The 27,799-nt window shown below is 44.1% G+C and overlaps 1 protein-coding gene across 1 annotated transcript in view; it reads left to right on the top strand.

The window, feature by feature from the left end:
- Positions 1-3,965: 3,965 nt before the first annotated feature.
- The window catches only part of MYO10 (myosin X), a 216,060-nt gene continuing 192,226 nt past the window's right edge, over positions 3,966-27,799 (top strand). The window contains exon 1 of the mRNA XM_075826765.1: positions 3,966-4,237. Coding sequence (XP_075682880.1) covers positions 4,217-4,237 — 21 coding nt within the window. The 5' untranslated portion in view covers positions 3,966-4,216. The remainder of the gene's footprint in view (positions 4,238-27,799) is intronic.

Raw genomic sequence — 27,799 nt, 5'->3', positions numbered from 1 at the left:
CTCGTGTGAACAGACAAACGTCTGCCCATTGCTTTCAATGGGCAGATGTTTGTCAGCGCTATTGAGGCGCTATTTTCGGACGTAATTCGGGGCAAAAACGCCCGAATTACGTCCGTAAATAGGCCGTGTGAACATACCCTTAGGTATATTAACATCTTACCTAACGGATTTTGCTCTATGCATGTGACCTCTTTTATCTAGTTGTTTCTATATATTCATTTTTGTGATACCATGTATTGTTGATACTTATTATATAATAAAGATTTCTTTTGGCGCTATGTTCCCTGAGTATTTGTGCTTATAGGTTGTCTGTTGTGGTATTTATATATATATATATATATATATATATATATATATATATATATATATATATATACTGAGCTTTGTTCCGATGCCGTATGTATTTGCAGAGCTTGGTTCTTGTGGTATATATGTACTGAGCTTGGTCCTGGTGCTGTATTTATGTACTGAGCTTGGTTCTAGTGCTGTATTTATGTAGAGAGCTTGGTTCTTGTGGTATATATGTACTGAGCTTGGCTTTGTTCTGATGCTGTATTTATGTACTGAGCTTTGTTCTGGTGTTGTACATATGTACTGAGCTTGGTTCTGGTGTTGTATTTATGTACTGAGCTTGGTTCTACTTCTGGTGCTGTATTTATGTACTGAGCTTGGTTCTGATGCTGTATTTATGTACTGAGCTTGGTTCAAGTGCTGTATTTATGTAGAAAGTTTGGTTCTGGTAGTGTATATATGTACTGAGCTAGGTTCTAGTACTGTATATATGTACTGAGCTTTGTTCTGGTGCTGTATGTATGTACTGAGCTCAATGGTGATATCAATGGTGACGGAAACATTGCTAATGGTTTCCATTCGTCACCATTCCAGCAGGTTTCCGTTTTAACGACGGAATCAATAGCAGAGTCCACTGTGCTATTGATTCCGTTGGAAAAACGGAAACCTGCCGGAATGGTGACGAACGGAAACTATTAGCAATGTTTCCGTCACCATTGATATCAATGGTGACTGAAACGGAAGCTGTGGTTTCAGTTTGACTTTCCGCTGCGGGGTTCACCTGACGGAAACCTCCAATGGAACCCCGGAACGGAAAGCCAACGCTGATGTGAACAGGCCCTCAGTTGTATCAGCATCAGGTTTTTTTGTCTCTCAAGGGATTACAACTGATGCAAGAACTGACGCAAAATGTATCAGTTTACCATCAGGCTTTTTCACAATTTTAACTACAAAACCATCAGTTGTCATCAGTTTTTACCATCCGTTTTTAACATAAGTTTTTACCACAATGGTCTGCAAAATGGAAGTCTAGGCTCTGAAAATGTGCCCCTGTATATAGTGCCATACACAGCTGTGTGGTGCTATCTATAGCGGGGCTGTGTGGCACTGTATACAGGGGGATGTGTGGCACTATCTACAGAGGGCACTGCGTTATTATCTACAGGGGGTAGATAATAACGCAGTGCCCTCTGTAGATAGTGCCACACATCCCCCTGTATATAGTGCCACACAGCCCCCCTGTAGATAGCACCACACAGCTCCCTTGTAGGTAGCGCCACATAGACTCCTTGTAGCTAGCACCACATAGCCTCCATGTAGGTATCGCCACACAGCCCCCTTGTAGGTAGCGCCACACAGGCCCCTTTGTAGGCAGCGCCACACAGCCCACAGCCCTCTTGTAGGCAGCGCCACACAGCCCTAATGTAGGTAGCGCCACACAGCCCCTTTGTAGGTAGTGCCACGCAACACAGCCCCCTTGTAGGTAGCGCCACACAGCCCCCTTGTAGATAGCGCCACGCAGCCCAAAGCCCCCTTGTACGTAGCGTCACACAGCCCACAGCCCTCTTATAGGTAACGCCCCACAGCCCCCTTGTAGGTAGTGCCACACAGTCCCCTTGAAGGTAGTGCCATACAGCCCACAGCCCCCATGTAGATAGCACCTCTCCCCCTTCCTATAGATAGCGCTACTGTAGCTCCCTGAAGGAGCGAAATCCCCCTTTGGCAGGGGATTCCGCTCCCCTTCATGTCTCTGTCCATATATGGACAGTGACATAAGGGCCAACTCCTGAAGCGGAATTCCTGTACACAACGTTGCCGACGCTGTGACTGGGAATTTCCACTCCAGGAGAAGCCCCTGTCGTCTGTGTCCATTTATGGACAGTGACGTCACTGGCTTATCTTGGAGTGGAATGCCCGGCCACAGAGTCGACAACTCTGTGGACGGGGATTCCGCTTCAGGAGTTCCCCCTGATGTCACTCTTCATATATGGACAGAGACATCAAGCGGAGAACTCCAGGAGCGGAATCCCCGGCCACACAGGGATTCTGCTCCTTCAGGGAGCTACAGTGGTGCTAGTAGATAGCAGAGCAGGGAGATACCTCCCTGCTCTGCTATAGTGCCGTCGCTGCCGCTGTAGCAGCCATAGCTGCTGCTTGCGACACCGCCGGCCATGGGGGTTCCCGTCCCCTGTCCCGATGGGCGCCCTCATGCCCGGTGTCGCCGCTAGCAGCTGCTATGGCTGCTACAGCGGCAGCGACACCACTGTGTGAAGAAGCGGCCGGACGGAAAGGTGACTGCTGAGTCGCCGGTCCCGGGCGCTTCTGAAACAAACAGGGGAAGGGAGCCAGCGCAGCGCCCCCTTCCACCTGCTGGGGTGATGCGCCATGTGCAATGGCACGTGTCACACACCCCTAAGGCCAGACGGGGGGGGAGGGTAGTTGTCAGGGTCTCTGCCTGGAGCGGAATCCCTGGCAATGCTATGACTGGGTATTCCGCTCCTAGCTCACACCCACCTGCGGCAGCACCCGGCAATCATCCGGCCACCATTAAAATAGGATACGGTGCCGGGCCTCCCTGGGAGCCGGAACCAAAAACGATGCAGGTAACGTTTTTAGATCCGGCTCCGAGGGAGGTCCTGCGCCATATGGTGCCACAACTGATATCCTCCGTTTACCTCCAGCTTTTCTTCAATACGCTGGACATATCTGAACGGCCCCTTACAAGTTTAATATTTATTTATTCTATTTATTATGTAACCCCTTAATAAATACCGTGGCCATTTTATTCCATATGAATTGTCTCTCGGTCTTTATTTATTAGTTACGTTTTTGGTATGTGTGTTTTGTATGTTGGGTGGTGCTTGTGTTACCACGGGCTTCCCCGGCTTCGGGCCCAGTCGCAACTTCTGTGACCCCTATAGCTACACCACTTATTACACAGGGCCCATTCAAGTCAATATGTTGTCAGCACAGGACGCTCTCCACTTTAGCCAATGTGTGAGGATCCTGAACAGAGGGTGGCCCTACAATAACTTAGATTTTTATTTTTTTTAAAGTGAATATGAAAATGGGTTTTGAAACCAGACAACCCCTTTAAGATTCCCACCACGTTTGAGAATTAAATTTGAAACAGCTTGGCAAACTTTTACCCTAGACACATGCAACTCTACACTATGCCGCCCACATGTTAAATGTATATATATATTGTATACGGTATTCCAGTGTATACCAACCAAACATGACGCTGACTAATGAAAGTCTATGGCCATTTCCGTCAGGAGAATATTCTGATAGGGGACAGGTATTATTATAGACACATATAAAGAAAGTAACTGGCTGCTGCAGAACTGCTTTGAAGCTGTGTCCCGTCTGTGCGGGATGATGATGATGGACATAGCCTCCAGCTGTTCCCGTCCTTCTGAGGGAAGCTCCGCACTCTGCCTCCCTCCGTCCAGCTGTTAGAATTGCCTCACGTCGAATCCTTCCCTCCATTGTGGGGGGCGCCCCTCAGTCAGGAGTCAGGACCCCGACGCTTGTACGAAGCACAGGACGTCTGCAGGCTGGAGGTGATTGGCAGCTCCGGGGGAGGGATCTCATACTGGGACTGGGGAGGGTCAGGCTTCCAGCAGCAGCCGAGCATAGGCGAGTCAGCACAGTGACAGAGTCGGGGAGCCTGAACCAAACTAGTGCAACTTAATCCCGGGACCTTCTGACTACAGACGGATCTTCACTGGAGGGACAACACCGGCTCAAGTTGTCCCAGTGCCAGGGACTGCTCAGGATAAGACAAAGGCTCCGGATGAAGGTGCATTACTGATCCGTGGTGTTCTTCAGAAGGGGAGAATGGATTAAGTCACTATATATACATGTAGCACATGGTTCCCCGGGATCTTACTCTAGACGTGACTTCCTACAATACTCCACCATGGATAACTTCTTCACAGAGGTGAGTCCAGGTCTTCTGCTTGGTTCTTGCTGTTTTCTGTTTTATTATTAGTAGTTCCTTGTAGACATTATGAATGAAGAGCCCACATGATGGCTTTGTGGCCACCGCTGGAAGTTCTCACCTTGGTAGTCAGTGTGGTTACATTGTGTTTGATACAAAGGTGTTTGTGTTACATTCTGAGAAGTAACAAATAAGCCGGATTGTGGGTAAATATTCGCCACCTTTCCTGAATTTTAGCCTCCCATGAAATTGTGCTCAATTCCTGTCGCCTTTGGCTTTCCTGTTTTCTGCTGGTAACAGGAAAGTGACATAGAAACATCCCCAGATGCTGTGTAAGGGACACATAACCTGGGACATTGCCCACTGTTACTAGTTACTTCCACATGTATTACTAGTGGCTATTTGGTGGCGGACATGAGAATAGAATCCGCTGTTTTGTTATTGGATGCTGAATTAGAAACAAGGAGATGGCAGCCTGCCTGATTCCTCTGGTATTTCCTTTTAGCAGAATTTGGGTTTCCTGTGAGGAGTACCTTGATATATGAAGCTGGACGTGCGGACCCGCTGTGTAGAGAAAGACAAACCACATGCCCGAAAAAGAAAACGGGGATAAAAGTAATAAAAAAGAGCGTCAGCTCTGAAGGCGGCTCTAGGCATGGAGATCTGCCCACGACCGGACACATTTGCAGATATTGACGTTTGATCCACCTATGTACATAGATACTTTACTACAAAGTCTGTTCATGATAAAAATCATTCTACGTTAACATTTGTATTGTCATACATTTTATTTTTGAATACTAGAGTGACAGAGGATTCTTGATCCAAACTATTTTACAACCCTGGAAGTTGTTTCATCATTCACACCCATTGGCTTTGCTATGATAGATGCAGATGGCCCATTGTCATTGCTCTTCCATTCATCTGTTTACACCTAACACCTTTGTGACACTATTTATTTTTGTCTGACGTTCACTCTATTTACATGAAGCAATGATTTTTGCATTTACTGTTTTCATTTTGAATATTACTAATAATCGCTATTTGTAAACAATCCTTAAAAGGGTTTTTTCGGGAATTTATCGAGTAAATGGGGCTGAGCTGCTGTACCCAGCACAGCCGCTGCAGTTTGGACAAGTCATCAATGTACAAACCACTTTAACATTGGGCTTAAACTATCACTAGGATATGCCAGAACTTATTGATCAGTGGAGGTTTCCATCGCAGGAATCCCATATATATATTAAAAAAAAACCTTCAAAGCTTTCAGCATCACTCCTGACCAGGCCATGTGCTAAAAAACCTGAAACTCAACCCCATTGAAGTAAATGAAGCTTAGTTGCAGTACCTGCACAGCCCCAAGTAGAAAGTGGCGCTGTGCAGTAAAAAAAAAAAGTGGCCCTATGATCATGGCATACTCATAGACTCTAGAGGCAAACTACAGTATTTACCTGCTATAATAATAATATCAGATGGCTTGCTGGTTTAAGCACTTGCTTCCTGATTCTGTGAAAATTTGTGTACAGACATCATCATGCAAACTCTCTCATGAATTTTTAAATTTTTATTTTTATGGTTAAGAAAGAATTAACTTGTTTTTGACATGGATTAAAAACAATCTTTCGAGGTTACTGGAGACATTTTCATGGAGGTTTCTAAAAGTTAAACGACATCATCCATGAGACTCATGTGATTTTGTTATGTAGTACTGTGTTGAATGGATCGTTTCATGGACTTGTTTGTAGCTTGTCATATGTACAATCTACAACAAAAAAAAGCTCCTTTCTGTTTGTAGTCATTTCGGTGAAGCTGTGGTTGCCTTGAATTCAGACCATAAATATTTTTGGTTGCCTGAAGCACTCGCTTAGAAAAATTCAGAAAATGCTAAAAATTCAGCAATGTCCAAGAAATACTAAATTTCAGACCATTATGTCAAATATAAGAAGACTTGTGACCGCATCCATGTGGCAAAAACTCAAGTGTCCATCAACACAGCCCCCCAAAAAATGCATGCAACACTTCGACTTACGCAATAGTCTTTATCATAGCTGTTACTGGTGCGCCAGAACTGCCCATTCTGTAAAGGTGTGGAGGTAAAAGAGCCAACTCGGGTGTATGCCACTACATACTAATGTACGTTACATGTTAAAACAAATAGGGCATTGCTACTTGTGCGGCTTGTGACATCATCTGGCATCTATTAGTCTAAATCCAGCTCTGGTGATATGTTTCTGTTTCACATTTGGCTCAAACTCTAATTCATGGTTGTAAATGGCAATAGACTGGATAAAAATCCCACCCATGTCTGTAAAAGGGACTGCAGCACAATTGAGTTGGGGGATTTTGTTAGGTCCTAAAGACAATACAAGAAGAAAAATATTAAAGGTTGGGTCTTTCGTTCTTTCCTCCTTTCTTTCTTTCTTTCTTTCTTTCTTTCTTTCTTTCTTTCTTTCTTTCTTTCCTTCTTTCTTTCCTTCTTTCTTTCTTTCTTTCCTTCTTTCTTTCCTTTCTTTCCCTTCTTTTCTTTCTTTCCTTCTTTCTTTCCTTCTTTCCTTCTTTCTTTCTTTCCTTCTTTCTTTCTTTCCTTCTTTCCTTCTTTCTTTCTTTCCTTTCTTTCCCTTCTTTTCTTTCTTTCTTTCCTTTCTTTCTTTCTTTCTTTCTTTCTTTCTTTCTTTCTTTCTTTCTTTCTTTCTTTCTTTCTTTCCTTCTTTCACTCTCTCTCACTCTCTCTCTCTCTCTCTCTCTCTCTCTCTCTCTCTCTCTCTCTCTTTCTAAAATGTGCATACTCTGTATTATTTTTTCTGTGGTTGTGCATATAAATTGTAGTAAAAAACTTATTTTGGGTTTCAGGTTCCCATGCCTCCACATCTACCATTCGTATTGAGAACATTTTAGATTACTTTTTTTAGTTATCTCTTTTTATTTAACCAAGTTAACCAATTTTTTGTTCATAATAGAAAAAAACCTTGTTCCCAGATGCCAGACAAATCCAGCTCAGTCACCCAGAAGACGTTTCTTGGGTCATAACACTGGAATAACAATGTTAAACGCAGTTAAAAAATGCGCTTGTCTGTTCTGAATAAAAGACTCGAATTAAATCAAATGGACACCTCGGACAGGACAACTGCCATGAACATTCGGTGGCATAACTTGTAAATGACCTGACAGGACACATCGTCTAAAAAGTTGTCAGCTGATAGATGTTTCCTATAGAAATATACACCTTTGATCGCTTTATTTAGGCCTTACTCACACTAATGTATTTCTCGTCCGTGTGCTGTCTATTTTATCAATAGACGGCATACGGACCCATTCGAGGCAACAGGGCTTTTTACACAATTGTTTTTTTTACGGAGCGTGTGTCCGTTGCGAGAAACTCAGAGCATTCCCTATTCTGGGTCGTTTTTGCGGATGCCAAAAGCAAACCCAGGAAGTGCTTTCAGAAGACAAAAACGTATGTGAAAAATGCATGACATATGGATATAAAAAAGCAAACACGGTCCGACGCGCTTGTGGGAATAAGGCCTAAGAGAAACATTTGATTTGGATGAAAGAATAAAAAAAGCCTCCAAGATAAACTGATTGCTGCGGGTTTGGCTTCTATAATGTCCAGTAATAAGCTGTAATACAGCTATGGTGGACCTCTGCTATGGCTCATAGAGTGGTGATCATATACCCTAAAAGAGCATGGGGAAAGGAAATGTCTATTTTTGGAAAATCCCTTTAAGGCTATAATAAGACTTCATTTTCTCATGCAAGTTAGTATGTGGCACAAAGCATTGAGTGCAATGGTGTTGGACAGTTAGGCTGAGTTCACACGACCTATTTTCAGGCGTAAACGAGGCGTTTTACGCCTCGAATTACGCCTGAAAACACGGCTCCAATACGTCGGCCAACATCTGCCCATTCATTTCAATGGGTTTGCCGACGTACTGTGCCGACGACCTGTAATTTTACGCGTCGCTGTCAAAAGACGGCGCGTAAAATAACAGCCTCTTCAAAGAAGTGCAGGACACTTCTTGGGACGTAATTGGAACCGTTTTTCATTGACTTCAATGAAGAACAGCTACAAATTACGTCCGTAATGGACGCCTTGCAAAACTCCTGAAAACAGCTCCGTAATTTCAGCCGTAATTGACGTTATCGTGTGCACATACCCTAATACTCCATAGAAGTCAATATAAATTTTGTTTGACCCTGACAGCCATACTTCAATGACACAAGAAACTTTTCAGCCCAAAGCTTTCAGCCAATCCCTTTGGCTTAAAATGATCCTTCTAGACATGCTGCAAAATATGGCTGTACATTGGTGATCCACCATCAGTCAATATGTTTATGTGGTTATCTCAACCTACGCACAAGGTTCCAAGTAAGCCTGCTTTATGTACCCATTCCTACTATCCTCTAACCCAACTATTATAATCAAACATCAGAATCTGCTCATCTGAGACCACAACTTCTGCTGACCCCTCTCCCTGTTCAACAAAACCCTTACTTGGCTGGCTAGAGTGAATATTTTGTTATACAGAGAACAGGGCTGCAGGTATTGTAGATATATTAAGGCCCATGCATATGTAGGGATTGCCAAAAACCAGTCACTTAGTAGTAATATTGTTATGTACCTTTAGACTTCTGTTCACAGGATAGCAGAAAAATTCCACACGTGTAAACTTTTAAGCATGAACAATTATCATCTCCTGCAATTAACAATATTAATGTAATTCTTTGCTTTAAAAATGTACGACAGGTGGTTAGCACTACAACCTCAAGTGATCATGCGGATATAAAGTCTGTAGCGTAGAGACATGTTATCCCACTGCCTAAATCAAGAATTTTTTAAAGATTTTATGTTATTAAAGGTGTTTCACTGGGACTTTTATACTGATGGCCCTAGGATAGACCATCAATATCAGATTGGTGGGTGTCCGAGTCCCAGCACCCCCGCCGATCAGCTTACTGAAAGGGGGCATCTTCAATATTTACCAAACACAGCACCAAAAGCTTCTGTGCCGGGTGTGCCTGGGATTGCAACTCAGTACCATTCACATGAATAGGACCGGAACTGCCATCCCAGGCACAGCTGCTACGGAAGTGTACGGCACTATGCCTGGTAAACTGTGAAGAGGCCCTGGCTGCGAACACTGTCAGCTGATTGACGTGGGTGCCGGGACTCCGACCCCCACCGATCTGATATTGATGACTAATCTTAAGCATAGGCCATCAATATAAAAGTCCCGGGGAACCTCTTTAATTATTTTCATTAATTTATTGTAGCTGAATCAATTGTTATTCCAATACAATAGTATAAGCTCTCACGAGATAAGTAGGCTATAAAATGCCAGTATGTAGTTAGAGCTCTGTATTTATTGACATATATCTGTCTGGATTGTTGTGGTAATTTAGTTGCACTGTTATTTTTTTAAAATATTTTATAAGACCAGTGTAGAGAAAAAAAAGACGGAAGAGGTCATTTACACATCAAAGCACTTGTGATGTGCACTATTTGACTTGATGTGGCAGGGAAGTCTTTGTACTACACATTATGTGACGAGCCTCGTAAACTCCTTTTATTTTAATTAATGTCATTGGCCTTCTATTTTACTGTACTGTCTAGGCAGTGGTCTAAGTTAGGTTTAGTACATATGAATCAGCATACTCAGTAGTCATCCTTGATGTCTAAATGATTCAGGGACAATGAAAGTAGTTCCCTGGAAATGCAGATACAACAGGCTTTGCTAACACCTTTTTGGAATTTGTTGACATTTCTAGACTTTCATCTTTATCTATTTGTTCTGTGCTTTACATTTGAGACTCGGGGTGTAGACTTTGGGTCTATGGGGGTTGTCTGTTATAGCTGTAAGATATGATCAGTATGTATGCGAAATGTTTATTTATACATTAACAAGAGCCCTTAGAACATTTGTTCCTTACAATGTAGCATTTTCAGTAATGTACTTAATACTATTGGACATTATCAATACAAACTATAGCCACTTGGTATCCCTCTCCATTAGCCATTCTTGTGGCTACTTGTTTATATGGCTAGGCTAAATATGGGGATCCCGTAGTCCCAACTGTACTGAAAAGCATAGTCAAAAGTAGTCCTACCAAACGGAGATCGTGAATCCAGCGTGGCTTTACCCATAGCACAGGCTCCAAAAATACTTGTGTGTTTTTTTAACCAGTTCAGGACAGGCTATTTTGAGCCTTCAGCACCAGACATTGTTTAGCCATTTTTAGTACATTTTAGCTAAACTGCTGTAACTTTTTTTATTTGTTGGGTTAGCGATGCGATTTTTGTGAATTTTTGAACTGTTAGGCTTATAATTTGGGTGGGCAATAAAAGGCCCTTGAGAAAGCGTGTACGCACGTGAAACAGCCGTAGGCAATTCCACATCCTGACCGAGATCTTTTCCAATAAAGAAATTGTTTTGCCATTGCGGTGAGTGCCTCGATCATTCTTCTATAATACATTTAGCTGGTTGTGCAGCACTTTCGATGAGCAACTCCGTGGCAACTTGCCTGCAATTATCCATTTAGAAAAGAAGCCATTTGACATACCCCTGTTCCGATTGTGCCGGTTCAGCAGTGCCAGCCTTTTTCCTTCTTCCCATTCTACTAAAGTAAGGGGTTTGGGTAAATTTTAACCCCTTGACTTTACACTCCAATACATTTACTGTACTGGGAGCCTGATGTTAATGACAAGCGCCGTACATGTATGGCACAGTAATGACTCAAGCAAATAGACTGAGCCAGTGCCATCAGCCACAGGAGGATGGCTGTGATTGACAGTGGACCTCCAGCAACAGATACCTCCGATCTCGGCTGTTTTACCCCTTAGATGCTGCGGTCAATAGTCATATTGACTTGTTTACATTCAGAGGCAGAACCCTGTACTTTACATACTATACCTAGTCCTACTCTCAGCTAAGAAGTGAATTCACTTGTATCCAGTCTAGACAATGTTCGATGAGCTAAACAGCCTGGACTGCAGGCTGATACATTGTAGCAAACTCAAGATAGGGTGGCGCAACTGTTACTTATGTATTTAGCTGCATACATGTAACTTCAAGTGGAAGCCACTGGCACTTACACATTTTTCCTGTTGAAAAATGTAGGGCACAATATGTCCTCCAAAATTAAAGCTTCTCTTTCGAGCAGCACTCTACTTTGACTAAATGAGTGCTGCCCCGAGTGTGAAAAAAACCCCTCTATGACGTCCATATACCCTAATAGGCCACAAACACAGAAGTTGTAATGAACGGACTGTCCAATTAAACTGTTAATGTAATATTGTCAAATTATCATTGTTGAGCTTTTTATTTTTACTTGTTCCCCATACCGTAACATAAATGAACCATGTTTGTTTTTTATATGTTGAATGAACTTCTTTGTTGAGTCGTTTTTTTTCTGAACACCTGCCTATTGTTTGTTCACAGTCCAGACGGGCAGGTGGGAATCATCCTGGCGGCTCTTAAATTTGCATTTCATTCCTAAGGCCGGCATGCTTGCTTTTAAATCTGTTGTATTTAAGCTTTCAAGTTCAAAAACACTTCTACTATAGATGAAACATTACTTTTTATTTCCTCGCTTTAACAGGTTAACTTGAAAGGGTTGCTAATGATTAACCAGGTATGGTGCGCTGAGCAATAAAGCATTGGGATCCAGATACATCTTCCCGACCTACTCCACTTGTTAGTACTTGTATTTTTTTAAACAGCATCGTGACGTCCGTAACTGCCAGTGTTGCTGACTACGACTGATTCACCGTATAGCCAGTAAACAGGGAAATCCGAGAACACAGTTTTGAAACGTGTTGATCATACCTTAGAGGATAATATAGTGGAGAAGTAACCTATTATGTCACAGGCCTATTTTCAAGCTACAAACAGTTCACCAATGAATAGAAAATTTCTAAATGTAAAAAATACAAACTACTGATTTTTTTGATCCTTCAACATATACCTACAAAATATCCTATAAAGCTATGTCTGGGATATGACAAAAATAAAATAAGTCACAGAATCATTTCACAGTAAGGGCTTGTCCACACACTGCGAAATTTAGGCCAGAAAAAACGCAGCAGAATACAGTAGCAGTAAAGTGGGTGAGATTTAACAAATATCATCCACATGCTGCGTAAAATTTCTGAGCCAAAATTGACCTGCGGTGCGTATTTTTCGGACCACAGCATGTCCATTCCTGCTATGAAAAGTGTGCAGAATTGCTGCGTTTTTCAGAGCACATCTCCTAACATTGTGAAAAACGCAGATATTTACGGACCGTTTTCTGCCGTAAAAACCACAGGAAATGGTGTGTTTTTGCCAAAGCGGAAAGCATTTGACTTTCAACGGAATTACTGCAGAAATTTTGTGCAGCAATTTCGTTGTGTGTGGACAAGCCCTTATATCGAGCACATGAAGTTGGCCATATTACTTTGGACATGGTTGCACAAATGTTTCGGATGATACTGTATTAGCAATAGGGATTTTTCTTTTCAACAATCGCTACTTATATGGTAAGGGTATGTGCACACGATAACTGCAATTACGTCTGAAGTTACGGAGCTGTTTTCAGGAGAAAACAGCTCCTGAATGTCAGACGTAATTGCATGTACTCACGTTTTGCGGGGCGACTTTTACGGACGTAATTTGGAGCTGTTCGTCATTGGAGTAAATGAAAAACGGCTCCAATTACGTCCCAAGAAGTGTCCTGCCCTTCTTTTGACGAGGCTGTAATTTTACGTGCCGTCTTTTGACAGCGACGCGTAAAATGACAGGTCGTCGGCACAGAACATCGTAAAGCCCATTGAAAGTAATGGGCAGATGTTTGCCGACGCATTGGAGTCGTTTTTTCAGACGTAATTCGAGGCGTAAAACGCCTCCATTACGTCTGAAAATAGGTCGTGTGAACCCAGCCTAACAAAACCTCAAATTTACTAACCTGAAATTGTTGTTTCCTTGAGTAAGTAGGCAGAACCCAAAGGTCTCCTGAACTATAAGGGTATGTGCACACGACCTATTTTCAGACGTAATGGAGGCGTTTTACGCCTTGAATTACACCTGAAAACACGGCTCCAATACGTCGGCAAACATCTGCCCATTGCTTGCAATGGGTCTTACGATGTTCTGTGCAGACGAGGTGTAATTTTACGCGTCGCTGTCAAAAGACGGCTCGTAAAATTACCCCCGCATCAAAGAAGTGCAGGACACTTCTTGGGACGTAATTGGAGCCGTTTTTCATTGATGTAATTGGAGCCGTTTTTCATTGACTCCATTGAAAAACAGCTCTAATTACGCCCGTAATGGACGCCGCCAAAGACACGTGCACTTGTAAAAACGTCTGAAATTCAGGAGCTGTTTTCACCTGAAACAGCTCTATAATTTTCGGACATATTTTGCGTTGCCGTGTAAACATACCCTTACCCTGAACTATTTTCCCATGACGCAAAATATATGTTCACTTGCAGTTAAACTAAATTTTAATGTTTGTTGTCCACCATACACCTTTCACTTATTTTCCTATTTTGTATAGACCATTTGATGCAGATAATTGCCTATATCCATACATGGATGTAACAGGGCACTTCTTCAGTGGATAGTTATTATCCGCATTCATCGTAAACTTAAGGGGGTTTTACACTGGGCAATTATCAAGCAGACGAGCGTTCGTATATCGCTCGTTGCCGATAATTGTACTGTGTAAACAGGGCAGCGATAAGCAGATGAATGAGCAAATGCTCGAGCATTTGCTGGTCGTATCGTTTTAAAAAGGTAAAATATTATCGTTGTCGGCAGCACATCTCCCTTTGTAAACAGGGAGACGTACTGCCGACATAATAATAATGTATGGGGACGAGCGATCGGAGTAACGACCACTTATCCCCATCTATAGCCCCGTGTGGCAGGAGTAAACGAGCGCCGATCAACAATGTCTCGGATTTTATTAAAATCCTTGATTGCCATCACTTGTGTGAATGAGACAATAGTAACATCCACAGGTGAAATATATTCCCATGGACGAAAGTATTGAATCACATGCAGAAAGTGGTATATTTTTTTTATAAAGGGGAGGAGTTTTAAAACATGTATTTTAAAAAATAACTTCCCCATTTTGCTGAACATGTCTCAAGCTCTGTATACTGTAACCTCATAGCATACCCCTAGTATTATTCCTATCTATATGACAATATAAAAAACTTTTTTTTTTGTTATTGATGATCTCGCGCACTATATATTTTAGTGCCTGAAATTGCAGTATAGTACCCGATGCTATTAGCCTTAAGGCCTCATTTACACGAGCGTGTGCGTTTTGCGCACGCAAAAAAACGCTGCGTTTTGCGTGCGCAAAAGGCAATTGACAGCTCCGTGTGTCATCCGTGTATGATGCGCGGCTGCGTGATTTTCGCGCAGCCGCCATCATAGAGATGAGGTAGTCGACGCCCGTCACTGTCCAAGGTGCTGAAAGAGCTAACTGATCGGCAGTAACTCTTTCAGCACCCTCGACAGTGAATGCCGATCACAATCTACACCAACCTGTGAATAAAAAAAGACGTTCACACTTACCATGAACTGCCTGCTTCCTCCAGTCCGGTCTCCCGGCCGTTGCCTTGGTGACGCGTCCCTCTCTTGTCATCCGGCCCCACCTCCCAGGATGACGCGGCAGGCCATGAGACCGCTGCAGCCTGTGATTGGCTGCAGCCTGTGCTTGGCCTGTGATTGGCTGCAGCTGTCACTTGGCCTGAATTGTCATCCCGGGAGGTCGGACTGGAGGAAGAAGCCGGGAGTTATCGGTAAGTCAGAACTTCTTTTTTTTTTTTACACGTATATGTATATTGTGATCGAAAGTCACTGTCCATGGTGCTGAAACAGTTTAAGTCTTTCAGCACCGTGGGCAGTGACTGTCTCCTGACGTCGCGTACCCGAACATTTTTTGCCGGGTTCGGTTAAAACGAGTTCGGCCGAACCCGGTGAAGTTCGGTGCGCTCATCTCTAATTTGACACTCCGTTTGGATGTTTGTAACCAGAAAAGCACGTGGTGCTTTTCTGTTTACATTCAGGAGTTTGACAGCTCTTGCGTGATTTTCGCGCATGCAACGCAGGACCGTCAGTGTGGCATGCGTTGTTTTCACGCACCCATTGAAGTCAATGGGTGCGTGTTGCGTGAAAAACGCAAGAATATAGAACATGTCGTGAGTTTTACGCAACGCACTCACGCTGCGCAAAATTCACGCATCGTCTAAACAGCCCCATAGACTATTATAGGTGCGTACGACACGCGTGAAAAGCACGCGCGTCGCACGCGCGTATAATACGCTCGTGTAAATGAGGCCTAAAGGCTATGTACACCTTTGAAATAGTTTCTGTTGTTTTTTTAAAAAATAAAAATGTCTATCAGTGTGTTTGGTGCTACTTTTTGAGATACAGCTGCTTAGTATTCTGTATAGAGTGCACCTGTATCGTGCGCTAAGACTTGAATCCATCCACCTGTAATCGATCACATCTAAGGCTTCGTTCACATCTGCATCCAGCTTTCCATCAGATTGGAGTCGGCTACGGTATTGATTCAGTCAAAACGACGGAACCCTTGCACAACCGAGACAAACGGAAACCATTGGCACCGGATCCGTCACCAATTAATGGTGATGGAAACGGAAACCTATGTTTTCCTTTTGTGTCAGTCAGGACTCCGTTCTGACAGAAAGCTCAGACGGAACATTGGAACGGAGCCCTGACACAGATGTGAACGAAGCCTAAGTTATGAACGGTCAGAGACACACAGGACCCCCTGACACTGAACCTGTCAGTGCCGCTGATCTGGCGGATACAGGTTTCAGTGCTAGATACAGTTGCTCTGTATTCAAAATATAAAGCAGCTGTATCTCAAACAGTAAAAATAATTTTTAATAAGAAGTATCTAGAAAGTTGCACCAAACACACTGATAGACATTTTAATTTTAAAAAAACAACACAAAACTATTTCAAAGGTCATTGTGCTTGATTTATTCTGTGTATTCATGAATATTTCAAGTTTGCATTTAATTATACTACCTTTTTGTGGTTGTATGGTATTAATAAAAGCGTATGGAACACCATAATGTGTTTAGGAACGATCCATTTTCTATTTGACCCTAACATAGGAGTTGAACATTCACCTTTTGAACTTTGCGTGTCCATCTGATAACAATTAACAATGAATTTCCTTGGGTCTAGAATTGACTGTATATTTGCCAGGAGAGTGAGACAGAAAGGTTATGACCCTTCTATTTTTCACGCATGTGCAATAAGATTTTCCAACATTTAGGACACTTTCCTTATGTTACATCATATGAAATGCATCATTAAATAGGGTCAACAATTTAATAATCTCCTGATGCAGACCCATTTAAAATTTAAGTAGACTGTAAGAAATGGTCATATTTCAATGTTTACATTTTTTCTAGATTCCTAAATTAATTTGGATTAATTTGGGATAGTCATGTAACCCATTTAAAAAATAATTCAGTCTCCAGGACAGACTTAATTAAATTAGGTAATTCTAAACTAGTAAAGGCTTGAGGTCTAAAGGCCCTTTAACACAGGACAATTATCGGGCAAACGAGCGTTCATATGAGCGCTCGTTCCCGTTGATTGCCCTGTGTAAAAAGGGCAACGATCGGCTGATCGTATCGTTTATGCAGCACAAAATATTATCGTTGTCGGCAGTACATCTCTCTGTATAAGTAGGGAGATGCTGCCGACAGGGGCGTAACTAGGAAAGACTGGGCCCCATAGCAAACTTTTGACTGGGACCCCCCCCTCCCCTGGGTGTCACACAACCCCCCCCCTGTAGATAGTGCCTTTTTTACAGCCCCCCCTGTAGATAACGCCATACAACCCCCTCTGTAGATAACGCCATACAGTCCCCCTGTAGATAACGCCATACAACCCCCCCTGTAGATAACGCCATACAGCCCCCCTGTAGATAACGCCATACAACCCCCCTGTAGATAACGCCATACAGCCCCCCCTGTAGATAACGCCATACAGCCCCCTCTGTAGATAACGCCATACAGCCCCCTCTGTAGATAACGCCATACAGAACCCCCTGTAGATAACGCCATACAACCCCCTCTGTAGATAACGCCATACAGTCCCCCCTGTAGATAACGCCATACAACCCCCCCTGTAGATAACGCCATACAGCCCCCCCTGTAGATAACGCCATACAGCCCCCCCTGTAGATAACGCCATACAGCCCCCTCTGTAGATAACGCCATACAGCCCCCTCTGTAGATAACGCCATACAGCCCCTCTGTAGATAACGCCATACAGCCCCTCTGTAGATAACGCCATACAGCCCCCCCTGTAGATAACGCCATACAGCCCCCTCTGTAGATAACGCCATACAGCCCCCTCTGTAGATAACGCCATACAGCCCCCTCTGTAGATAACGCCATACAGCCCCCTCTGTAGATAACGCCACACAGACACCCTGTAGATAACGCCATACAGACCCCTGTAGATAACGCAATACAGTTCCCTCTGTAGATAACGCCATACAGCCCCCTGTATATAACGCCATACAGCCCCCTCTGTAGATAACGCCATACAGCCCCCTCTGTAGATAACGCCATACAGACCCCCCTGTAGATAACGCCATACAGTCCCCTCTGTAGATAACGCCATACAGCCCCCTGTAGATAACGCCATACAGCCCCCTTTGTAGATATCTACAGAGGGTGCTGTATGGCGTTATCTACAGGGGGGGTTGTATGGCGTTATCTACAGAGGGTGCTGTATGGCGTTATCTACAGAGGGTGCTGTATGGCGTTATCTACAGGGGGCTGTATGGCGTTATCTACAGGGGGGACTGTATGGCGTTATCTACAGAGGGGACTCTGTATGACGTTATCTACAGGGGGGACTGTATGGCGTTATCTACAGGGGGGACTGTATGGCGTTATCTACAGGGGGGACTCTGTATGGCGTTATCTACAGGGGGGACTCTGTATGGCGTTATCTACAGAGGGGGATGTATGGCGTTATCTACAGAGGGGGATGTATGGCGTTATCTACAGAGGGGGATGTATGGCGTTATCTACAGAGGGGGATGTATGACGTTATCTACAGAGGGGGATGTATGGCGTTATCTACAGGGGGACTGTATGGCGTTATCTACAGGGGGGACTGTATGGCGTTATCTACAGGGGGACTGTATGGCATTATCTACAGGGGGGGTCTGTATGGCGTTATCTACAGGGGGGTCTGTATGGCGTTATCTACAGGGGGGTCTGTATGGCGTTATCTACAGGGGGGGTCTGTATGGCGTTATCTACAGGGGGGTCTGTATGGCGTTATCTACAGGGGGGTCTGTATGGCGTTATCTACAGGGCGGGTCTGTATGGCGTTCCCTAGAGGGGGGGCTGTATGGCGTTCCCTACAGGGGGGCTATATGGCGTTCCCTACAGGGGGGGCTGTATGGCGTTCTCTACAGGGGGGCTGTATGGCGTTCTCTACAGGGGGGGCTGTATGGCGTTCTCTACAGGGGGGCTATATGGCGTTCTCTACAGGGGGGGCTATATGGTGTTCTCTACAGAGGGGGCTGTATGGCGTTCCCTACAGGGGGGGCTGTATGGCGTTCCCTACAGGGGGGGCTGTAAGGCGTTCCCTACAGGGGGGGCTGTATGGCATACAGCCCCCCCCCTCCTGTAGGTAACGCCATACAGCCCCCCCTGTAGGGAACGCCATACAGAGCCCCCCCCTGTAGGGAACGCCATACAGAGCCCCCCCCTGTAGGGAACGCCATACAGAGCCCCCCCCTGTAGGGAACGCCATACAGCGCCCCCCCTGTAGGGAACGCCATACAGCGCCCCCCCCTGTAAGGAACGCCATACAGCGTCCCCCTTCCCAAAAAAATGCGACCTACAGCGTGTCCGATAAAAGACATGTATCCCCTATCCACAGGATATCCACAGGATAGGGGATACATGTGTGATAGCTGGCAGCGATAGGGAGAAAGGGGGACCGAAAGTCCCCCAAGTTCTCCATGACTAACCTCTGACTTCCGGCGTCTGCGCAGCTCACTAAGAATGAAAGGAGCGCTGGTCACGCATGCGCACAAGCGCGACCGGCGCTCCATTCATTTCTACGGAGCTGCCGACACAGACCCCGGAAGTCCGAGGTTTGTGATGGAGAACTTCAGGGGAATTTCAGTCCCCCGTTCTCCCTATCGCTGCCGGCGATCACACATGTATCCCCTATCCTGTGGATAGGGGATACATGTCTTTTGTTTAATGGCAGAGCGGGGAGATACCTCCCTGCTCTGCCGTACTGTTCAGTGGCGTCCCGCTGTAGCAGCCATAGCGGCTGCTAGCGGAGCCTGCGGCCATGGTGGGGGCCCGTGCCGGCGGGCGACACGGGCCCCCTCATGCCACGGGCCCCGTAGCAGTCGCTACTGCTTCTACGGCGGTAGTTACACCACTGGCTGCCGACATGATGGAAATGCATCAGGTCAAGTGATGCTACGAATGATCACTCGTCCCATACACTACTGATCATAGTTCCTTGTGAAAGAAGCAAAGGAGCGCCGATCAACGAGCTGTCTCGTTGCTCGGTGCTCGTTTTTACGGGCAATAGTGGCCGGTGTAAGGGCATGGCCAGACGTGGCGGAATTGCTCTGCAATTTCGCTGCGGAAATCCGCAGCGGACCCGTTTCTCCATTGCCTTCCACAGCTTTTTAGTAGGGTTCGTTTGCACGTTGCGGACAATTCCGCTGCGGAGCATAGGCTGCGGTGCGGAATTTGGTGTCCGCAGCATACAATGGTTGTGGCGGACTGTTTGCGGACTCATTGGGGAATTTCTCCATTGACTTCAATGGAGATTCAAAATTCCGCAATGAAATCCGCAGAAGTTATGTAGATGTTGTGTGCTGCAGAGCGTATTGGTTTTACTAACATGACATTTCTTCATTCTGGCTGGACCTATGTATTTCTAGGTCTACAGTCAGACTGAGGAAGTCAATGGGGCTCCCGTAATTATGGGTGACTACGTGTGTGCACCCGTAATTACGGGAGCGTTGCTAAGCGACGTCAGTAAATAGTCACTGTCCAGGGTGCTGAAAGAGTTAAGCGATCGGCAGTAACTGTTTCTGCACCCTGGACAGTGACTACCGATCACAATATACATCAACCTGTAAAAAAAATAGAAGTTCATACTTACCGATAACTCCCTGCTTCTTCCTCTAGTCCGGCTTCCCAGGATGACGTTTCAGTCTAAGTGACGGCTGCAGCCAATCACAGGCTGCAGCGGTCACATGGACTGCCGCGTCATCCAGGGAGGTCGGGCTGGATGGCGAAAGAGGGACGCGTCACCAAGACAACGGCCGGGTAAGTATGAAATTCTTTTACTTTCACTAGGGAAAGTGCTGTCCCTCCTCTCTATCCTGCACTGATAGAGAGAAGGGAAGCCCTCTTCCCCTCAAACGGCTAGTCCGCATCAATTTAATGCCCATTTTGGGCAGAGCCGCAACAGAATCTGCAACGCAGATTCTGTGCGGCATTGATGTGGACAGTTGCGGAAGAAATACGCCACGTCTGGGCATGCCCTAAAAGGACCCTAAGGGTATGTGCACACACACTAATTACGTCCGTAATTGACGGACGTATTTCGGCCGCAAGTCCCGGACCGAACACAGTGCAGGGAGCCGGGCTCCTAGCATCATAGTTATGTACGATGCTAGGAGTCCCTGCCTCGCTGCAGGACAACTGTCCCGTACTGTAATCATGTTTTCAGTACGTGACAGTGGTCCTGCAGCGAGGCAGGGACTCCTAGCATCGTACATAAGTATGATACTAGGACCCCGGCTCCCTGCACTGTGTTCGGTCCGGGACTTGCGGCCGAAATACGTCCGTCAATTACGGACGTAATTAGTGTGTGTGCACATACCCTTAGTGCGTTACATAAACCCTTTTGCTTAGCTGAATGTAGTAGTTGTCTTGCTTAGGGTTTTTTTTTACCATGTGTGGCGTGCTTTATTGAGGCCCACGGAACAACGCTTTAGGTGGGTTGTTTAGTGGGTGTAATTACACTCACAAATTTTTTATTATTAATAATGGCCTAATTTGAAAAGGTCTGCCAGATTTCTTCCTTTAAAAAAGTTTGAATTTTGTCACATGTATAAAGCGGTTATAAGCAAATATAGTTATAAAATCTATTGGTGGATAATAAATGTCAAGTGAATGAGCACTATTACAATACAGTAGATTGAAGAAATAATTTTGGTGTTGACTATTGCAACACTGTTTTGCTATCTTCTTGTATGCTGTATTATAAGGATATGTTCACACACAGTAGCAAAATACGTCTGAAATTACAGAGCTGGTTTCGCCTGCAAACAGCTCCTGAATTTCAGACGTTTTTGTAACTACTCGCGTTTTTCACGGCGTATTTTACGGACGTTATTGGACCTGTTTTTTGAGTCAATGAAAAACGGCTCCAAGAACATCCCAAGAAGTGACATTCACTTATTTGACACGGGCGTCTTTTTACGTGCCGTCTTTTGACAGCGACGCGTAAAATTACACCTCGTGCGAACAGAACACCGTAAAACCCATTGAAAGCAATGGGCAGATGTTTGTAGGCGTAATGGAGCCGTTTTTTCAGGTATAATTCGAGGCGTAAAATGCCAGAATTACATCTGAAAACAGTGCGTGTGAACATACCCTAAGACTTTTTGTCTCTTTGTTGTATAGAATGGCAGTTTTCATTAAAAAGTCTGTTTACATTTTCCCTTCACCCAAAGCCCCTCACCCACTCCACCTCAATAATACAAGCCATACATTGCCTTAACCATAGATAAGCATCTGTAACAGAAGGGTTTTCCAATTACCTTCAATTACCTCTGAAGAATGAAGTCAATTAGACCGTCACAAGAGTGATTGGCCACAAGTTGTTTAGACATGAAGCCTCATTTTGGGGTTATTAAAAATAAATACATATAGTATTTGACTTCCATATGTTACTGATTTCTAACCATGGCATGATTTGGTTTTGATATATATTTAGGATGACAAACATAAAGGATCACGACTTTAAAAGCATATTGAATCATGAAATTTAGAGAATGTTATCAAATCTCTACTTTATTCTTTAAGGCTGTGTTCACACGACCTATTTTCAGACGTAAACGAGGCGTATTATGCCTCGTTTTACGTCTGAAAATAGGGCTACAATACGTCGGCAAACATCTGCCCATTCATTTGAATGGGTTTGCCGACGTATTGTGCAGACGACCTGTAATTTACGCGTCGTCGTTTGACAGCTGTCAAACGACGACGCGTAAAAATACAGCCTCGTCAAAAGAAGTGCAGGACACTTCTTTGGACGTTTTTGGAGCTGTTTTCTCATAGAATCCAATGAAAACAGCTCCAAAAACGGACGTAAAAAACACCGCGAAAACGGCGCGAAAAACGCCGCGAAAAACGTGAGTTGCTCAAAAAACGTTTGAAAATCAGGGGCTGTTTTCCCTTGAAAACAGCTCTGTATTTTCAGACGTTTTTGGTCACTACGTGTGCACATACCCTAAGTGACAATACTGTTTATGAACCTCATGTTATTAATTGTTTCCTAGTGTATTTTTATATTTCTTTTATTTAAAGGGAAGTTTCATTCAGATCTTAAAGGACTTGGACTTTAAGGCCCCCGTGCACACGATGCGGATTTGTTGCAGATCCTCTGTCCAGATTTGCGGGTGGAAAATCCGCAGTGGGAGACTGTTGCAGGCAAGCGGATGAGACTTAAAAGTAAATTTCATTCACATGCTTCTAAACTTTTGGAAATATGAGCCTGCTGCAAATTTTCAAATCCTCATTCCGTTCTGGATGTTCACTTGGGATTTCACCCTTTTTAAGGTTGGGAGGGGGGGGGGGTGATCCACAGCAATATATGCAGAAGAAACGCTGCGGATACACTGCCAATAATCCACAACAAATACGTAACGTATGCAGGGGGCCTAAAACTACTTTTCCAATCAAATCTTCTGAAAACAGGATTGAGAAAGGTGTCACTGGTTTTTCAGCATGCCTGTTGCCTCTCTTTATACCTATTCACACTAGCAAAAGCAACAATGTGCAATACTTGGTAGACAATTGTACCATGTATGAACATGACATACAAGGAGGTTAAAGTATATTATTTGAGGTGCAAGCCTGCAGAGAGAGAAGGCTGTTGAGAAGAAGCGTCACTGTAGGTGGTACCCAGGTAGAAATAGAAACTGGGCCCAATAGGTCATTATGGTACATAAAACCGACATACATAGGTAGGGCAGATTTTTGATGGCTAACTGCACAATGATGTAAACTGTGATAAAGCTAGCTCCCCAAAACAAATACATCTTTTTATTCCTTGGGCATCTCCACATGTAGCGGATTTGCTGCAGAAACTGTCAGGATTACCACTGCGGAAAAACCGCACCATTCCCTGCGTTTTTACTGCAGAAAATGATGCAGATTTTTTCTCAATGCTGGGAGCTGGTGACATCTCTGAAAAACGCAGCAATTCAGTCCATTTTCCGCAGCAGGAATTGGCATGCTGCGGTACAAATAATACGCACCGCAGGTAAATTTCTGGTCGGAAATTTTACGCAGCGCGTGGTTGAGATTTGTTGAATCTCACGGACTTTGCTGCTACTGTATTCTGCTGCTTACTTTACATCCGCAATTCTGAGCGGAAAATACACTGCAATTCCGCTACATGTGGACAAGCCCTTCCACTATATATAGATTCTATAAGTGTAATTTATATTAGATGTATGGTGCATGTGAAGTCATATGTGCTTAGATGGAGGTCCCATGTCTAGCTGTAACTTAAGGCACTTTTGCACCGGCCGTGCAACCGAGCGCTGATCAACGAGACATGGTTGATCGGCGCTCGTTTGCTCCTGTCACACGGAGCTATGGATGGGGACGAGCGGTTGTTACTCCGATCGCTCGTCCCCATACATTATTAAAATGTCGGCAGCGCAACACCCTGTTTACACATGTGCTGCCGACAACAATAATATTTCACATTTTTAAAACGATGCGCCCAGCAGATGATCGAGCGTTTTATCGGCAATGATCGTTATATGAATGCTCGTCTGCACGATGATCTACCAGTGTAAAACCCCCTTTACCCTTGATCCCACAATAGTATTTACTTGCATGTTCAGCTGATCAGAAGGGGTACGTTTATTGTGGAGTAGGGTGAGATAACTTCCCATCGAACGATCGTTCATCCAACAGTTTATGTTTATGTTCAGCTATACTGAAGAAATCACAGCACTCTCCAGTATTATTGCGCTAACGGTAAATACCGTAATAATGCAATGTAAGGCTAAGTTCACACTACCCTTACCCTTACCTCTTTTCTGTCAGAGGAACAGATGATCGATACAATAAACGGAAAGCAACGGTTCCGTTAGAATTACCATTGATTTCAATGATAATTATTTTGTATCAGTTCCTTTCCGTTTGTCTCCGTTTGCTAGGTTTCCATTTTTGTGAACGGAAACAAAAGTGCAGTCTGCAGAACTTTTGTTTCCGTTCCAAAAAATGGAAACCTAGAGAACGGTGACAAATGGAAAGCTACTGATACAAAAGTAGTCCCATTGAAATCAATGGTAATTCTAACGGAACCGTTGCTTTCTGTTTAATGTATTGATCCCCTCTTCCTCTGACGGAATAGAGGTAAACGTATAGTAACGCCAGTGTGAAAGAAGCCTACTAGGAGTAGAGTAATTATAATAGTAGAGATGTTTCTGTCCACACTGACCTTTTTCATACTGTTACAAGCAAAAGGATAGAATTATTGGAGAGGCAGGCGAATATAGTGTCGTATTCATGTGGGGTCTGGAAGGTCTGCAATGTCACAACAAATGAAAGCTAATAGATGACAGTGAAGAGAAAATGCTAGTGTGTTTGAGCCTAAGGCTATATTCACACAACAGTGGAAAAAAAATGGCCATTAAAAACTGATCAACTGTCAGTTTTTCATGGCCATTTTGCATCAGTGTGTCTCCAAATTTTCATCCATTTCCACTCCATCTGTCCGTTTTTAATGGCCGTTTGCCATCCGTTTTTCATGGCCGTTAAAAAAAAGGTTGGATTTAATTTGTTGGTTTTATTGTCCAAATCCCTTGAAAACACCACAGTTGCCATGTAAATAGTGCTGCAATGACCCTGTAGATAGCGCCATAGTGGCCAATGTAGATAGTGCCAACATAGTGCCACAGTGCCCACTGCAGATAGTGCCACAGTGCCCACATATAAAGTGACATAGTGCCATAGTGACCACATATAAAGTGCCAGTGCCCTCAGTGTCATAGTGCCCATGTAGATAGCACAACAGTGTCCCCTGTAGATAGTGTCACACCCCAATATAGTGCCACAGTGCCCATGTAGATAGCGCCACACCCCTGTAGATAGCACCAACCCCCCTTTATAGATAGCACTACCTCCCCTGTAGATAGCACCACCACCACTGTAGATAGCACCACCCCCCACAGTAGATAGCACCTCCCACTGTAGATAGCACCCCTCATTGTAGAAAGCACCTGGCTTCTCCAGTAGCGGAATCCCCTGGACAGAGCGTCAGCCGGGGATTTTCTCTGGTAGGGGATACCAGAGGTAGCCACTGACGTCACTGTCCATATATGGACAGTAACGCCAGGGGCTTCTCTAGTAGCAGAATCCCCTGGCCAGAGCGTCGGCCGGGGATTCCGCTCCTACAAGGAGCAACAGCGGCACTATAGGGGTATACCATCTACGGGGGGTGCTGCTATTTACAGGGGGGTGCTATCTACAAGGGGGTGGGACACCGGAGTCATCGGCCAGAGATCTCGCGAATGCTCTGGCCGGAGACTCTACAGTTAAATGCCTGACATCACTGTCCATATATGGATAGTAATGTTAAGGGCTTCCCCGGGCTCAATGTAGCGCTGTGTGCGGATTCCTCGGCCAGGATCAGTTTTTACAGGCCATTACAAGAATTCTTTCCTAAAAAATTTTGACGGACAGTTTTCACGGGCCGTTAAAAAAAACGGTCAAGTGAATATACCCATAGAACTCTATTGATCTGAAAACGGCCGTGTGACAGCCGTTACAAAAACGGACGTCGTACGGCCGTTTTTCACTGTCATGTAAATGTAGCCCTAAGCTGTCCATGATCGGTCTGTGAAGGTTGATGTGTTGGATGACAACTACATAAATTAAACTGACAAATCGCCAACTGATCTCTGTCTTGATCTGTGCCCTGGTTTTGGACTTCTATTGATGGGATGATCGCTTGGCATGAACGACTTTTCAACAGCTGAAAACAATTGAACACCGAGAATACAAAACTTCAATTTTGGATCAATTTTTCTGGAGAAAAATGGTCTTAATCTAAATCTGTAATGTATGGTCAGCCTTATTTAGTGCACCTAATTTCTTTCTTAATACAGATAAATTCATTATTGTGTAGTCATACTATAGCATCATTATGGACTGTGTCTTGACACTGTACATATCCTCACAAATTTTTTATTTTCGGGCCTCACCAGCAAGAACATGGTGATACCGGGGCCTCATTACCCATGTTTGTTGTCCATGCCAAAACGAAAAATATTGCTCAATTAACCTTTCATTAGTTTCCTGAACCTAGTATAAAAATAAGCACAACAATAATAATTTAGGGGCGCCTCACTGGTAAGGCCCACCTCACAGTTTGAGAACACTCATCTAAAACATACTGGAAAGGCTACATGTTGTTATACTCTTTATCCATATACACAATTCTTTCTTGCCTATAAAAGTTAGTATACAGTGAAAGGTAACCATGTATACAAGCTAAGTATGCTGATATAAAGTAACAGCCTTCACACAGAGACTTCACATTTACAATCTGTCATGGATTCATCTTGACTGATCCTAGTTTGTTACTTGTAACAGATTATAGTTTAGCTGTGTGTCATTTGAAAGGAAGCCTGTATAAGAACAGAAGGGCTCCTCTTTATAGTGAACAGCATGGAACCTGTCCTTGCCATAGAAAGCATGCAGTGCTTGTTATATCCCAAGAAGGATTTAACCGTCTTGCCCTTGGATAACAAACTTAGTCCCTATTGAAAAGGAATTGTGCCTTTTAACAATACCCACTAAAGTTTGGCATCTAGCCCTTTATTACACGTCAATCACACATCTAGCATGGAATATATGTCACTCGATGTTATCTGTAAAATTGAAATTGATTTAACTTATTTTACAGCTGATAAGGCTATATATTCAACATATTCCCCAGGCTTATTGTTACTACTTTTAAACAGAACTATTCTCAATTTCTTATCCTATCTATAATCTTTTCGTAACAGGGATTGTTGTTCTGCATGCTTTCCGAGTCTGCGATAGTCTAAAGGCCCTTTTACACCAGCCGGTAAGCGGCCGGTGCAGCAAGACATCTATGATCAGCGCTTGTTTGCTCCTGTCACACGGAGCTATGGATGGGGACGAGCGGTCGTTACTCTGATAGCTCGTCCCCATACATTATTGTCATGTCGGCAGAGCGTCTCCCT

Source organism: Rhinoderma darwinii, chromosome 5, assembly GCF_050947455.1.
Source record: "Rhinoderma darwinii isolate aRhiDar2 chromosome 5, aRhiDar2.hap1, whole genome shotgun sequence".
NCBI classification, from domain to species: domain Eukaryota; kingdom Metazoa; phylum Chordata; class Amphibia; order Anura; family Rhinodermatidae; genus Rhinoderma; species Rhinoderma darwinii.
The sequence above is the reverse complement of the archived record's forward strand: the minus strand, read 5'-3'. Positions and strand labels throughout refer to the sequence as shown.